At 44.0% G+C, this 13380-nt stretch overlaps 1 protein-coding gene across 1 annotated transcript in view; it reads left to right on the forward strand.

Moving 5' to 3' along the window:
• Nucleotides 1-12399, forward strand: part of lhfpl2a (LHFPL tetraspan subfamily member 2a) — a 53769-nt gene extending 41370 nt beyond the window's left edge. Inside the window, exon 4 of the mRNA XM_056290552.1 lies at nucleotides 10545-12399. Coding sequence (XP_056146527.1) covers nucleotides 10545-10801 — 257 coding nt within the window. The 3' untranslated portion in view covers nucleotides 10802-12399. The remainder of the gene's footprint in view (nucleotides 1-10544) is intronic.
• The last annotated feature ends 981 nt before the right edge of the window (nucleotides 12400-13380 follow it).

A 13380-nucleotide genomic window follows, 5' to 3' on the forward strand; every position in this document is an offset into this window, starting at 1 on the left:
AAAATACCTTGTTTAAGAATCCAGCTGGGGTTCGTTACATTGAAGTGTGTGGTAATCTGCATTTAAATATCAAACCCAAACTAGCTTTCAAAAAATACTCCCTCAGATATTTCAGACGCCGTTTTGTGAGATATTTCAGGTGATGGATTCTTGTTATCATCAGTTTAGACAACTAAACTGTAGTTAACGGTATCCAAATTTCATCCAGATACAGTAGATTAACACCTATATTGAATTATTGCTGAGCACTATGATTAACTCAATTTATTCAGATTTATCAGATGAGGTGAATTATTTTTTAAACATATATTTATTGATTTTATACATTTAACATATTATATATAGTATATATACTATATATATACTATATATATATATATATATATAACTGAGTCTTACCCCACCTTGAACATATTGCAGTATATAAAATAAAAATTATCGAAAAAAATAGCTAATAATCAAGCTAAAAAGCACAAAAATGTACAATGAAAAAAGAAAAGGAAATACGTATACATAAATACATTAATTAATTACAATAAGAGTGCCATCACATAGAACAGTGTCCAGCCCACATTCCTCACAGTAGATTAGATATTTTCACCGCAACGTCACACTACTGATGCCTCGTCAATGTCACCTTTTTTATACATTCCAGAAACTTCTCCCAGATGTTGTAAAACTCAGAAGCAGCCTTCCTAACTGTATAAGTGAGTTTCTCAAGAGCCAAACTTGATGGGGAGAGGGGTCATTAACCTTCTTCCAACACATGGCAACTGAGCACCTGGCTTGTAACAGACATAGATCAACCATTTTTATTTCTTTATTAGAGAACAATTGTCTGGGAAAATGCTTGGTAGACACAGTTTAGGACTTAGAGGTATCGAAGAAGCAGTAATTTGAGAAACTTAGCAGATCAGCAACCTCTAGAATATTTTAATCTCCTCACATTCCCACAGGCAGTGATATAAAGTACCTTAAAGAATAATGCAGTTATGACATTGGTCAGGAATATTAGGATCAAATTCATTTAATTTCACAGGGGTGATGTGAAATCTCATTATCTAATGATATTGTATTAATCTCAGTCGAGTATTTATGGTTTGTGTTTATGTCTTTGAACATGTCATAGCCCATTCATCCTCTAAGGTGTCCTCTTGTAAGTTGTGTATCCCTTCCTGTCTCTTACTTTCAGAGTTGTCTTTGTGGTTTTCCATCATTGTATTACATAATTGAGAAACCATTTCTTTGCTGAAATTTTTTTTTTTTTTGGTGGAAAATATCTGCAGTGTGGACAGGTCGTTGCACTAAATTCTTTAAACATGCCCAAATAAAAATTCTAAGTTGTAAATAGTTGAAGAGCTGTTTCTGTGGCACGTCATACCTCACCTTCAGCTCGTCAAACAACATTAGATTGTTGTGCTCATACAGATCCAATAGTTTAACTATGCCCTTACTTAACCAATATTTTAAATCCCATGTCATTTTTAGCCGGGCTGAAGTGTTCATTGCCCCAAATTGGTGAAAAACACGATAACACCGGGGAGTCACCCATATACTTATGTACTTCATACCAGACAACAATAGTGTTTTTCACAAAAGGATTAACTGTGTTTTTGTTTTGTTTTTTAATTTTAAGGGAGCAGAATATTAAAAAAGCTATCCAGCGCCAAACCCCTAGAGGACAACAGTTCAGTTTGTAACCAGGGTAGAGCAACTGATCTAGAAAACCAAAACATTGCAGCCCTCAACTGGGCAGCCAAGTAGTACCACTGTAAATTTGGTAGTTGTAACCCTCCCCTGTTGTAAGACAAATATAAAAGTGAGAGTCTAAGTCTTGGATTCCTGTTATTCCAAATTAAAATTTGAACGCAGCTTTCTGAGTTTTGGGGAAAATGATGGTGGAGGTGCCAATGGAATAGATTGGAAGAGACATAAAAAATTAGGTAATATGATCATCTTAATTATATCCATTCCCCCCATTATAGGCAGAGGCAATGCTGTGCATCTTGTGACATCTACAGATGCTTTAGCTAACATGGGCTCATAATTAATTGAACTGATGGTGCTTATATCTGATGTTATTTTAATCGTAGATAATTAAAACCTTCTATGGTGTTTACAAATGGGTGGGGTATCGTTGGTTTTCTTCTCGCTTGTTCATTTAGAAAAAACAATAGCTGATTTATCATTGTTCACTTTTAAACCAGAGGAACTACCAAATTGACTTATCAACTTTGAGGGTTGGTATTGATTTTCAAAGATCTGATAGAAATATGATGGTATCATCTGCATACGATGCGATATGATGCTCTAGGTCCCTTGCCTTAATACCACGAATGGAAGGGTATGGTCTTATTGCTATTGCCAACGGTTCCATGGCTATTACAAGAAGTAAAGGTGAAATTGGTGAGTCTTGACTAGTGTTGTGAGAGTTTAAATGGCTCTGAAATCTAACTATGTGTAGATACTTATGCAGATCAATCAACAAACAGAATTTACAAAAGCAGTCGCCAAACCCCAAAACGCCTAAGCACCTCCTGTAGATAAAGCCATTCGACTCTGTTGAACGCCTTGTCTGCATCAAGTGACAAGATGGCAGTGTCAGGGGACCCTTCACATACATAGACTATATTGAGTACCCTCCTCACTGACGCTTTTTATCGAAGCCTTTTAACGAAGTATGATGTCTGTGGAAACCACATTCTGTTACCTTAACAGTGTGCCATTGCACAAAGTTATACTGTGAGAAATTCAGATGAACGTATAAAATAACTAAATTCTGCCGTAAACAAATCCCCTTAGCTGTCATCCTGAACAGGACAGCCTTTCTCCCACCCTCCCCTGTACCTTGGGGGTGTGGTTAAGTGCACCCTGCTGTATGGCGCAAAGTCATGGACCACCTACAGCAGGCACCTGAGAGCCCTGGAACAATACCACCAAAGATATTTACGAAAAAGCCTGAGGATCAGCTGGAAGGGCAGATGCACCAACATCAGCATTCTGGAAGAAGCCAACATGATAACATCACCACCACCACAATAATGCAGCACCAACCCTGATGGACAGGCCATGTCATCCGCATGTCCAACACCCATCTCCCCAAACAGATCCTGTACTCCCAGCTGAAGGAAGGTCAGCAAGCTCCAAGCAGGAAAATTAAATGTTTCAAGGACAATATCAAGACCAGTCTGAAGAAATTCAATATGACATCAAACAACTTGGAACACATTGCACATCGCCTATCCACTTCTCACAACAACAACAAACATCGGTAACACTTTAGTATGGGGAACATATTCTAAGTAACAAAAACTTAATTTAGAGTAATTTAACACTATGAACACTTGTAGTTTTGTGTGTTGTTATGTAAGAACAGACCATATTCATTAAGTGTTAGTAAGGGAGAATAACTCTTCTTGTGGTAAGCATATTGAGATGGTACTACTAATAAGCAATAATTCTGAGGTTATAGAGGGAAAACTCATAGTTAATGGCTTACTGGTTGTATAATAAGGCCATGCAGAATAAGGCATTAATGAGTACGTAATAATGACCAATTAAGAGCCAATATGTTGCTAATGTGCATGCTAATAAGCACCTAATTAATGGTGACTATGTTCCCCATACTAAAGTGTTACCCAAACATCTATTTGGGTGAACACTAAAACGCACACCTCTCTGTTAATCCTAATGAAAATATCTGTCCTATTATGATAAGCTAACACCAAAATAAGTAGATATAGTACGTAAAAATAGGAAAACAACAATAACGAGGTGAAAATGTTACCTTTTGCATTTGTGCATTCGCCAGTTAGTCAACAGGCCAAACATTGTCACTTCTTACATGTGTCACTAGGCATTAGCAATATTACATCACGCACATAGATTACTGACAAAGACCAATATTTCTATTTTAGCTCCTCAGTTAGATTGTGCCCAGCTGAGGATTCTGTGTGCTCTGTCGTTGATGGTGGTGGTGTGGGAAAGGTTGCAGGTCCCAGTGCGTTGGGTAACCATTTTTCGAGGAAAGCTACAGCGTCGTTCTTTTCGACTTTCTCGGGCATGTTAGCCAGGCTAGGTTTGGATCTGTGCCAGCTCGTCAGACTTGTCTGCAAAGACAGCCACTTGTTTAGCCAGTGCTTCAGTCTTGGCTTCCTCTGAGTGAACTGCGTCCTCAGCATTGCTAATGCGCTCTTCTGCCTCGTCCATGCGCCCAGAGAAGTCTCGCACGTCCCCCCTTAACATCTCGAATCGCCTTTAGGACTCCATCAATCTTTGTGGCAAAGTCATTTCTCATCGTGTCCAGTTTTTGAGTAATAGCCACGTTTTGAGCCAATTCAGCAACCTCCCCGGGTTCTGGCTGGAGTGTAGGAGTAGTGTTACCTGTTGAGCTGGCAATGCTACCATCGTCCAACGCAACGTCCTCCTTGGACGGCTCAGAGTTTGCTTTTCGACTGTTCTTTCCCCAACGGAATGTTAACGATTGCGTAGACTGCAAAGTTATTGCAAACAATTGGTATTCGTGTCCGTACTTTTAAAAGCCAATGTACAGGAACTTAATGGCCAGGAGCTCGCAATAAGCCGCGTGGTCAGTTGAGTGCCATAGCCACGCCCCCAGATGAGGCGGTTCTTACTCGTTTGGAATGTGAGTTTGTGGAGGGCTTTCTTCTTCAGCGTGGTTTCTGTGGGCGAGGATACAGAAGAGGAAGAGGAAAGGGGTCAAAAGGAGGCTCCTCCACACGGCACTGTTTCCTTCATGCCTTCCTGGGTCAATCAAAAGCTGTTAAACCTTAAAGTTTTTTTGTGTTTTTTTTTAGCCTGTGCTTTTCCCTAGTGTTCCTCTCCTGTATGAGCATTTTAGAGCAGTGGTTCTCAACCGGGGGTCCGCGGACCCCTAGGGGTCCGTGGTGTAATTGCAAGGGGTCGGTCCGTGAAAATAAAATATCTTTAAAAAAAAGATCCTATGACATTTATAGAAATAGGATTATTTTACTCAAATGTGACTGAGACCTTTATCCACCTAAACTATAAAGGGTAACAGGACTTTTTTCTCTAATCACATCTGTTTCACAAGTGTCATTTATTGTATTTTAATAAGAGATCTCGCTCCCGTTTGCATTGTTAAAAGTTACTGCATAAAAATTCTGTTGTTACATATATCTGAAAGTTACTGAATACATATTCTGTTTTGTTACATATATCTGAAAGTTACTGAATACATATTCTGTTTTGTTACATATATCTGAAAGTTACTGAATACATATTCTGTTTTGTTACATATATCTGAGAGTTACTGCATAAGAATTCTGTTGTGTTAACTATATCTAAGTTACAACTGAAAGCTCTTATTTTTGCCCCAAAGAGTGAATAAATGCTATAATGCAATTTAAAATGAAGTTTCTACTGTTTCTATCAAATTGCAGCCCCCCTCCCCCAAGATCAGGTGGAGGGGTCCTCAGGGTAGATCAAAAATACGCAGGGGGTCCAGGACCCCAACAAGGTTGAGAACCACTGCTTTAGAGGATAGGTTCATTATTTTTGAAAACACACTCCTTTAGAGTCACAAATGAAAGCACCACTGATCAGATCAGTTTGTAGAAACTTACTGCCCCGCTGAAGCCTCTATCTGGACTTCGACGCGGTCCGACGGGGCGGTTGTTTAAACCATCAAAAACCGTGACAATCTCCTGTTTGACAACGGGGAGCTCACAGTACACTTGTGTGTTTTCATTCGTTTCATGTTTATTCAGAAAATGTTTTGAATTGGTGTAAAGTGAAATTTGATTGGGACCAAATGTGTGCGTCTGACAACATATATGCAAACCATCTGTAAACTTCCACAAATGAGAGCAGGAAGTGCTGTAGCTTGGGCACTCCCGTAGCTTTGGCTACATCCATGTGCTTCCAGACAACAGCAGGGATACAGCGAGGGACAACTTGACAGAAAGCACAGTTTGTGGCTATTTTTAATGGAGGATATTGTAGCGAATTCGGGGGGCAACGCAACCCCGAGGAACTGCCGCGGCCGGGACGCGAACCCGTGTCGCCCGCACCGCAGGAGGCGTCGCTAACCGCTCGACTAAAGGCTCGGACCCGCGAGCCGGCGGCCAGCGTGTCTTCTTATCCACGCACGTTACACTACAAAGACACATCTAAATGTGCTTTGAGCTTCCTGTTGTTGAATCTGCCCTTGAAATGGTCTGCTGATGTGGTGTAGTGATGGTGTGCTGTAGGCCCATACTGCTCTCATTGATCCCACCACTCTTTCCACTCCCAGCCCCGCACCGTCAACGGCACTTGTTGATTTTCTACCAATCATTATTTCAGCGAAGTGTGCCAAGCCCTCTGCAATGAGCGGAGCGGATCAAAACAGCAAAGGTTTGGAAAAAGAGTTGACCTCAGCTGGAAAGACTGTGACGCTGATGCCAGAGATGGTCACATCATTTCTCTGGAGTGGCCCCCGACTCCTCTAACCTAATATTCACATACACTGATGTCACTTGCTTTCTTCCATCGTGGCAAATTCACTGAAGGCAAAAGTGTCCCAGGGTCTGGCTGAGTTTCTACACTCAGCTTTAGCCCCAAAGTGTAATTTCAGCCTCGGTTTCCCTCTCTGTTTTAACAGCGCTGAAGGTAAACCCATTCATTTTGTCTTACATAATTCGAATGGCTTAAACAGACCGAAAACAGTCTACTGATTAAGGTCACTCTCTAGTACGCACTCATGGTGTGCAAACATCTGGAGGGCTCTTGAGTTCTTTACAACAATTACGGGAACTGAAAATAAATTCCTTACACATTATTGGGAATACACTTTCAGGCTTTTTTTTTTTTACTCACGTCTGAATTTAGCCTTAAGGGATTGGAAAGAGGATGACAAACAAACACAGTGGTAAAACTGTCTCCAGTCCTGCTGCACTTTGTGCCCTGGACTTTTACGACCCACTTTCTCCGGACGGTCGACTCAGAAGTCTCAAACACTGACCGTCTGACTGGGCCGCAAATGAGGAACCAAGGAAAACAAAGCTGCAGGAGCCCGCAGAAGAAGCAGACTCGTCAATTCTGACGTCAAGTTTCTGGTTTTGCACAAACACGGAAAGCACAATCTGCAGAGTGTGACTGGTAATAAACAATATTACTGAGGGTCAAAGTGCTGTCTCTCTCTCTCTGTCTACCAGTGTTTACAGTGGGGCTGTGTGGGTGTTTCAGGCGTGGGAAGGAAAACAGAATGGCCTAGGCGGTGACTATCTCTAGAGCAGCCATTTCATGTAAATTAATCTTATCTTGCCATGTAACCCAGAGCATTTGAATATCAGGCAGCTGAAGTGTTTCAGCTGATCCGAGCCTGTTCTCCATTCACCACAGTGGAGAGGGGGGGAAAAATAAGAAGAGAAAGGAAGGAGCACAGGGATTCAAGCCACAAAACAGACAACCGGCCTTTACTCCATCCCATGACGCCCTCCGTCTTAATTTCTGTTTCCTTATCAGGGTTCTCTATTGACCTCTTATCCCTTTTCCTTTTCTCGTCCCTCTTTTCTTCTGAATCGCAGAGTCTGTGCTTGTCTGCTGGTTCGCTTGGAGCCGAGAGGGGCAGAGCTCCCAAATTTCTTGGGGGGGGGGGGGTGCAGATCTTTTGTGCGCGGATAGTGGGTGGAGAGTGCGGAGGTTAGGAAGGGGACACTAAAAGTGGACAGATGAAAGAGTAACATTCCTAATGGCTTGGTGGTGGAGAACTGATAAACGGGAGACAAGAGGCAGCGCACATTGGAGTAGTCATGTTGGGAAGGGTGGAGCGTAAGAGGATATTGGGTTATACGGTCCATAATGTGGATGGGATTTTGTATTTTCTGCTGTGGGCTGTAGGAAAGTTTTGTGTGCGCGCGCGCGCTCCCGCGTGTGTGTGCGTGTTGGGTGGATGGATGGGGGGTATGATTGGGGTGAGCAACAGAATTAAAACCATACCTTCGATCCATCACCGGGGCTGGTCTAGATGTCGGGGCAATGCAAAAACATGTGGAAAGAATTTATGACCTAGTTTTCATTTCCCTGTTTAAAACGATATTGGGCATTTCAAGAGGGAGCAAAAAAAGGGGAAAAAAAAGAGGAGGAAGTGAAAGAAGGGGAGGAGGGAGAGACATTGAAAGAGGAAGAGGGGGAAGAGCCTTAAAAAGCAAAGTTGTTTTTTTTCATCTCCTTGTAGAACAGATGAGCAGCTGGATGAAGAAGTTGTGGTAAAGAGGGGCAGAAGGGAGGTAGTGAGAACGTAGGATTGGTGGAGGAGTGATGCAGAATCTGTCTTTCTTTCTTTGTCTTTCTCTTTCTGTGATTAATTGTAACACTTCCTCCCTAGGTTCAGTCACCTGCTCACCCTTAAAGGGAAACAATCGTGATTTCCAGCATTACCTTTTATGCATACCGGATATTCAAGGCTCAGCGTTTTCGGTTTTTATTTTCCAAAGCCATCCAGCATGCCGAATTTCGCCACAAGAGGGCACTGTTACATAACCTCACACGAACAGGAACAACTTCTGGCTCCGTGGAAACATAAAATCCAGGTGAAAATCAGTTTAAACCGATCTGCTCCTTTTTTAAAAAAAAATCTGGGTATTTTTTGGTGAAAATCGGTAAAAACCGAAAACGCTGAGCCTTGCGTATATTGTGGGGCGAATACTACTGTAGCAAATTCGGGGGGGGGGGCAGCCGAGAACCGCCGCAGCCGGGACGCGAACCCGAGACTGCACTAACCAGTCAATTAAAGGGTTCGACCCGTTAGCCAATCGGCTCGCGAGTCTATTCATCCGTGGTCGTTACACTACCCCCTCTCCCCCTCCTCCTTCGGGAAGCGCGTCCCCGCTCTTCAGCATGCCGGCTCCCTCGCGCCTCTGGGCGCACGCGCTTCCGGTGGCCTCGCGGTCTCAACGTCCCACTTCTGACACCAGTGGGGGGCAGCCGGGAACCGCCGCGGCCGGGACGCGAACCCAGGTCTCCCGCACCACGGGCGACTACGTTAACCAGTCGACTAAAGGGTCTGACCTGTTAGCCAAGGGCTAGCGAGTCTAGTCAACCGTGGTCGTCACACTGTGTTAGCAGCCATGATACTGAACAGCCTTCTGTGTGTCTCTTAAACATTGCCAAAATTGTGTGGAGAAGTGTCCCCTGGTGCCATCACCGGTGGACAATCCAGTAAATGTGAAGATGTTATTCCTGGTTTGCCGATAGACTGTATTCTATCAGAAAATGAAAATAACAATACATTATACAGCTAGCTGTATGTAATGTTGTATGGTCATCGACAGCTCTATTTAGCGTTATTCGCATTTTCTTATACAGCTGTGTAACATTGTTACCCGCATTTTCTTATACAGTGTGTATTTGTTTTTTTTTTTTTATCCAGTGATCTGCATTCGTGGACTTTTTCAGTAACATTTTGGCAGCACTTCAGAGACACACAGAAGACTGCCCAGTGTCATTGCTGTTAATTGAGAGTTAACCCTACAACATATACAACATATATATCTAATATATATATATATATACATACACACACAACATATATATCTATAGGGATAGTGTTGAAAATTGCAATCGCTTCCCTTTAAGCTATCCTTAAGCTATCACTCCCGTGGGAGGAGGTTTACTGCTGCAGAGAGGGGAAGGTGAAGAGGTCAGGCCTAGGCCGGTGTGCTGGGGAAACTAAATGGGCATATAAAAAACACTCCTTTCTGCATCTGTGATGAAGTGCCTGCGTCTCTGCAAGGTCTCAAGCACTCTTCCTCAAAAAGGCTAATGTTAGGGTACCAGTTGTACTAGATTTATACCGATAAGGGAATCTGAAACACACAGACCTGAATGTAATTTCCTAAACTGTAATATCATTACTTTATCCCCATAGAATTGTTTCTGCTGGTCATACATGTTATGCATCTTGCAGAATAACATCCAGTACACTCGGTCATATCTTAAAGGGGAAGTCCGTTGTATAAACAGTGCGGAGGTCTTAAAGTCAATTGGCTTTGAAAGTGGGTCACGGCTACAGAGGAAGTGGCCCTTTCTTTCTGCAGAGACACCAGAAGCTGGAGTGTCAGTCGGTGACCCGGGTCAACCCCTCTGACTACCTTTTTCCTGTTGTTCTGTCTGACTGACCCGAAGTCTGCCATGAAACAGACTTGTTTTTCAAAGACTCTGGTTTGGGACTGTTTTTCATGTCTTTGGAGTCCCCATACCAGAGGTCTTGTTATGATAATCCGACGACTAGTTTGAAACGATGGTCAGGAAACCGTTTTTGCCTAGTCTTAACATTTTTGTTTCAACAGGATGCTTAGAGTGCCGATGTGGTACTTTGACTGGAACGGCTGTTGCGCCAGAGAACGGACTTGTTCGCCACAGTCATCAATACTGATCTCCTTCATACGCTCAGGGACAAACAACCAGATTTCTAACGGTTCAGAAGCAGTTTTGCATTAAGGGCATAAGCATCTATAAAGAGTTGCGGTCAGTTAATGATGCCCTCTTTCCCCTTTCCCCTCTCTCCGCTTTGATCGCAGGTCTTTTCCTGATCCTGGGGCTGATGCTGTACCCTGCTGGCTGGGGTTCGGACAAGGTGCAGCTGTACTGTGGATCCGACGCGGCTCCATACCGCGCCGGGTTGTGTTCGATGGGCTGGGCCTTCTACACCGCCATGGGCGGCACCGTGCTCACCTTCCTCTGCGCCATCTTCTCCGCACAGGCCGAGATCGCCACCTCTAGCGACAAGGTCCAGGAGGAGATCGAGGAGGGGAAGAGCCTGATCTGCCTCCTTTGAGATTGGGGTCACCTTCTTTTTTGTTTTTTGGGGGGGTTTTTTTGTTTGTTTGTTTTTTTTTTTGTCTTGTGTGGAGAAGAGGAGGAGGGGAAGGAGGGAGAGGGGCCAGAAATACCAAACAACCCCCCCGTCCCCCGTCCCCCGTCCCCCACCTTTTGCCTTTGGGGCCAACCTGTGGAAAGGGTGTGTCTACATTGTTTACCACTAAGACTGACTCTCTCTGAGGAGTGAGAGGTGTGGGGGAAACCTACAAGTGCCAAGCTTTTTCTCGGTGTGTATCTGTGTGTACTTTATGCCAGCGGAGGTGCTGTATCTTTGTTATCGTATTCATCTTATCCGTGTGGGTGCCCGCAGTGGCTTTGCCTTTCTCCTTGTGTTTTGTAAATAAGTGCGTGTGCGTGTGCGTGTGTATATTGTACATAGTAATGATCGGAGACTTGACGGTCAGCCGCACCCGGGCGGGGCCGACAACGTCACTCTTGCTATATGCGTTCACCCAGATCACGAGATGTGCACGTGTACCAAGTCTTCCAGCTGTTAGCCAGGTGCGCGCGACGACTCGACAAGGGAACCACTATTCAGTCAAAATAAACTTATCGCAAAGGAAAGAAAAAGAAAAAACAAAAAGAGGCTTTTGCCATACGAGCGGATGTCCATTAAAGCCTTCTAGAATGTACCGTCGTTGGAATGACGAAACGTGTGTGTTTGTAGACCCTCGAAATGTATTGATTCAAATGCCTCACAAGTGATCCTTCACGTGGACTGCATGGAAGCGGGAGCTCTTTTGGTGTGCGTGCGTGCGCGTGCGCGTGTTTACTGTTTTTCGCTGTTTGTTTGTTTGTTTTTGTTTTGTTGTTGTAAAGAAATGAAGTGAACTTAGTCCTCCTACCCGTGTCCCTTGAAACGGTCTCTCCGGTCCTCATGCAGACGTCCCGTAAACCTGTGTGCATAAAACGTGGACTGAATGACGAGGACGCACACATATGAAGTATTGTTATTCTCACTAGCTTCTCGTCTCAAGAAGGGGTTCCTGTTCTCGAGACTCCGGTCGTGGACCCGGAGTCCGCTGAGTCACCGATAGTGTCCCATCTATCGATCGTAATGTGTTTCTGCCAAGTCATTAAAGCAAACAAAAAGAAGTACTACCTGTTTTCTGTCCGTGTTCCACTGAGAAGGGGGGGAATAAGAAAGAATGGGGGGGGGGGCTGGGTGTTCAGACATCGGTTTGGCCCTCGAGGAGTGGGTTGGAAGATTTTCCACTCGGTGGGTGATCAATTTTTTCCACTGTTGCAGAACTGAACCCTTGTGTTTTCTGTGCTGAGTTGATTTAGATGTCCCAGTTTGTGAAAATAAAAGACAGATTTGAAAATTGACATAATTTCCCACCCTCGGTATTTATTTATCCTTCTACGCAAACCGCTCAACCCCTCATCAGTTTGTTAACCTCTCCTAGTCACCACGTCTTGTGAGCAATATATATGTGAGTGCCTGCGATTGCTCAGTCGTGAGTCACCGGCCCAGTGTGCCTCCCTCTGTGTGGACCACAGCAAAGCCTTTTGCACAAACCCTGTGATTCCCCGTCCCCTCCAGCACGCACAAACTATACAACACATTTGATCACTTCCAGATTAGATACCTGGTAAATCTCATAATCTCCAAGGTTTAACAATGCAAAGTAATGTCTGCCGTGTCCTCCCAGTTTTGCCAAATGTTCTTTTCTAGAAAAATTGAAGATAAATAGAGTGACCGTGAAAAGGCCTAGATTCTTGTCTGATGTGTGTTTTTCAGCATTCATAGTACTGGCAAGTTGAGTCATCTTCAAATTTCAATACAGACTACTGTGCCCCATATATGCTGATATACATTATATGGCCATTATATGGACACCCCTGCTGATGAATGGATTTGGCTATTTCAGCCACATCCGTTGCTGGTAGGTGCATAAAATCAAGCATACAGCCATGCAGTCTCCATGGACTACCATTGGCAATAGAACGGGTTATACTCAAGAGCTCAGTGACTTTCAGCGTGTCTCCATCATAGGAGGCCACCTTTTCAATAAGTCGGGTGGTCAAATTTCTGCCCTGCTAAATCTGCCCCGGTCAACTGGAAGTCTGTTATTTTGAAGTGGAAACATCTTGGAGCAACAACTGCTTGGCCGTGAAGTAATAGGACACAAGACCATGGAACAGGACCGTGGAGTACTGAAGCCCAGCGTGTAAAAATCATCTGTCCTCGGCTGCAACACTCACTACCGAGTCCCAAACTGCCCCTGGAAGCAACGTCAGCACAAGAACTGTTGGTCAGGATCTCCACGAGATGGGTTTCCATGGCCGAGCAGCCGCACACAAGCCTAAGATCACCATGCTCAATGCCAAGCGCCGGCTGGAGTGGTGTAAAGCACACCGCCATTGGACTCTGGAGCAGTGGAAATGCGTTCTCTGGAGTGATGAATCATGCTTCACTATCTGGCAGTCTGACGGACCAATAGTGCCAACTGCAAAGTTTGGTGGAGGAGGAATAATGCTCTAGGGATGTTTTTCATGGTCTGGGCTAGGCCCCTTAGATCCAGTGAAGGG

The sequence above is a fragment of the Lampris incognitus genome, chromosome 12, assembly GCF_029633865.1.
Source record: "Lampris incognitus isolate fLamInc1 chromosome 12, fLamInc1.hap2, whole genome shotgun sequence".
NCBI classification, from domain to species: Eukaryota; Metazoa; Chordata; class Actinopteri; order Lampriformes; family Lampridae; genus Lampris; species Lampris incognitus.